At 40.3% G+C, this 2,605-nt stretch overlaps 1 protein-coding gene across 1 annotated transcript; it reads left to right on the top strand.

Annotated features, from left to right (window-relative positions):
* Window positions 1–457: 457 nt before the first annotated feature.
* LOC146624812 (uncharacterized) lies at window positions 458–2,246 on the top strand. The gene is made up of 2 exons (XM_085364155.1): window positions 458–813; window positions 1,463–2,246. The coding sequence occupies exons 1-2, from the start codon at window positions 458–460 to the stop codon at window positions 1,734–1,736; spliced, it is 630 nt and encodes a 209-aa protein (XP_085220281.1). The 3' UTR covers window positions 1,737–2,246.
* The last annotated feature ends 359 nt before the right edge of the window (window positions 2,247–2,605 follow it).

Here is a 2,605-nt window from a genome sequence, read left to right as displayed (position 1 = left end):
TTATAATTAATTATCCCATTAAATTGCAACTGTTTTACTTTTTCCTCCATTTCTTTCATTTACATGATGATATAATATAAATTTCTTATAATAAACATTACCAAAGTCTTAAATAATGAGGTCATGTCCAATAATCCCTGTGAGCTAGAAGCTCTCAACACTCAGTTTCAGGCACGTTTTCGACTCTTGGCTCTGTGTGATGTCACTGTGAGTGAACATCCTTAATCTGAAAAATTCTAAATCTGTCATTTTTGCATATTTAATGCAGCAAAGGCCCACATTTTAATTCAAACTACTTCCTTTTCTCAACCTAACCGATTAGTTTTAGTCCCTAAATAAGTGATTAAGAATCAACTAGCTAGCCGGTCGTCACGCTACAAGAGCGTCTCTCAGCATGGGCCCGAAAAAAGTTCTGTCAGCCGAGGAAGGAGACGATATTAAGAAGTCGCTGGAGTTTATGACAGAGCAGATTTCTACTGTCAAACTGCAGCAGAAAGCCATCCTGGACCTGGTCGAGGAAGTTAAGGCTCTCCGCATCCAGAACGCCGAGAAGGATCGGCGGCTGGCGTACCTGGAGAACAGAGTGGCGGATTTGGAGCAGTACACCCGGATGAACGATGTTATCATCACGGGGCTTCGCATCAAACCCCGGTCATACGCCCGGGCGGTCGCCACTGACAATGTAGGAGGGCCAGGAGAGGAAGATGTCAACTCCACGGAGCATCAAGTGGTTACCTTTCTACGGTCCAAAGGTGTGGAAGTGGATTATAACAACATTGAGGCTTGCCACCCTCTACCCCGAAAAAATGACAGTGACAAACTGTTAGGCGGGGCTGTGTGCAGGCAGGAATAGGACCCAAGGTGCAGACTCCGGAGACAGACGTGAACTCAAAAAAGGCTTTAATTCTGAACGCAACATGACATAACTTGAAAAACTCAAAATAAACTTACACCGGTGGACAGACAAAACACACAGCAAAATAAACGGTAGATCGCGACACAGACACTAAGAAACACAGGGCTTAAATACACAGAGGGAGCAATCAGGGAATGTGTAACAGGAGGGAAACACAGCTGGGGCAAATCAGGCCTAACGCGACAAGGGGAAGCAAAACCAAACACATTAACATCAGACATGGACTTTCAAAGTAAAACAGGACACGCATAACGCAGACTGAACAAAGACACAGGCTCATAAGCAGGCACTACAAAGGGAACAGAGACGTGGGAACAGGGCAGACACAAACACTGACTGGATGTGGGGATACAGCAGAAAGGGGAGACAGCAACATGGAACACAGACAGAAAACCAGAACACTAAAACTCTAACCAAACCCACCCAGAGAACCTAAACTAAGAATAATCCTAAAACCCATAAAGCAAAGCTAGAATATAATGAAATAACAAAATCAAAGAACCAAAAACACAAAAACACTGGGTCAACGACCCAGGGACCCTAACACAAACCAGCCATCATTGTGAGATTTGCAAACAGAAAACAGAAAACAGCACTGTTAAAACAAGGAAAGAAACTGAAAGGATCCGATGTCTTCATGAACGAACATCTGATAAAAAGAAATGCGGACATTGCCAGGAAAGCACGTTACTTGAAGAAACAGGGAAAAATTCAAAATACATGGACCACCAACTGCAAAGTATTCATTAAACTCAATGGAACACCGGAACAAGCCAAAGTGTTGGTCATCAGAAATATGGAAGAGCTGGACAAATACTGAGGTCAACTTACTCTGGAGGTATGAATACACATGTGACGTGACACACAACACAACACATGGCACAGTCCAAAAGAACTTCATCTGCATCCGGCAACAATATCAACATGACTCATTGGAATTCTCTTTATGATAATCTGGAACTGAGAACATTTCGATACACAGACCATAATGTTCTAGACTTAGAAAAGGATATAGACCCGGAAAATAATTTCTTCTACAACATCAGCTGTAACTGCTGCTACTTCACTGATGAACAGTTTAAGCACACCATCAACACGGAAAATAAATTATCAATAATCCATTTTAATAGCAGAAGTCTGTATGCCAACTTCAACAATATAAAGGAATATCTAAATGAGTTGACAAATCCATTTGGAATTATTGCCATTTCTGAAACATGGATCAATGCGGAGAAAGGAATGGACTTTGGACTGGAGGGATATGAAGTGAATTTTGTAAATAGAAGGAACAAGAGTGGAGGGGGAGTAGCTGTGTATGTGGATAAAAACCTAAACTACAAGGTGGTAGAAAGTATGACAACTGTAATTGATAATTTACTAGAATGTATAACAATTGAAATTTATAAGGAAGAAGAAAAAAATGTAATAATTAGCTGTATATATAGAACACCTGGCTCTAGTATTCAAGTATTTAATGACTTCATAGAGGAAATATTCTCTAAAACAAATCAAAAAGTTATGTTTATCTGTGGTGATTTTAATATTGACCTGTTGAATCCAAAAAAGCATAAAATGAGCGACGAATTCCTAAACACTATGTACAGTTTGAGTTTACATCCTAAAATAACCAGGCCTAGCAGAATTACACCACATTGTGCCACCTTACTTGACAATATTTTCACTAACAAT

Source organism: Diplotaxodon limnothrissa, linkage group LG10, assembly GCF_057381915.1.
Source record: "Diplotaxodon limnothrissa isolate DT_005_m linkage group LG10, D_limnothrissa_male_GT1.1, whole genome shotgun sequence".
NCBI lineage: Eukaryota > Metazoa > Chordata > Actinopteri > Cichliformes > Cichlidae > Diplotaxodon > Diplotaxodon limnothrissa.
This window is presented reverse-complemented; position numbering and strand designations above follow the sequence as displayed.

What these genes read in the sequence shown, in the direction of transcription:
- LOC146624812 (XM_085364155.1), top strand. Translation starts at nt 458, where the DNA reads ATGACAGAGCAGATTTCTACTGTCAAACTGCAGCAGAAAGCCATCCTG. An exon ending in CTACCCCGAAAAAATGACAG is followed by an intron (nt 814 to 1,462) that starts TGACAAACTGTT and finishes GGGACCCTAACA; the next exon opens with CAAACCAGCCATCATTGTGA.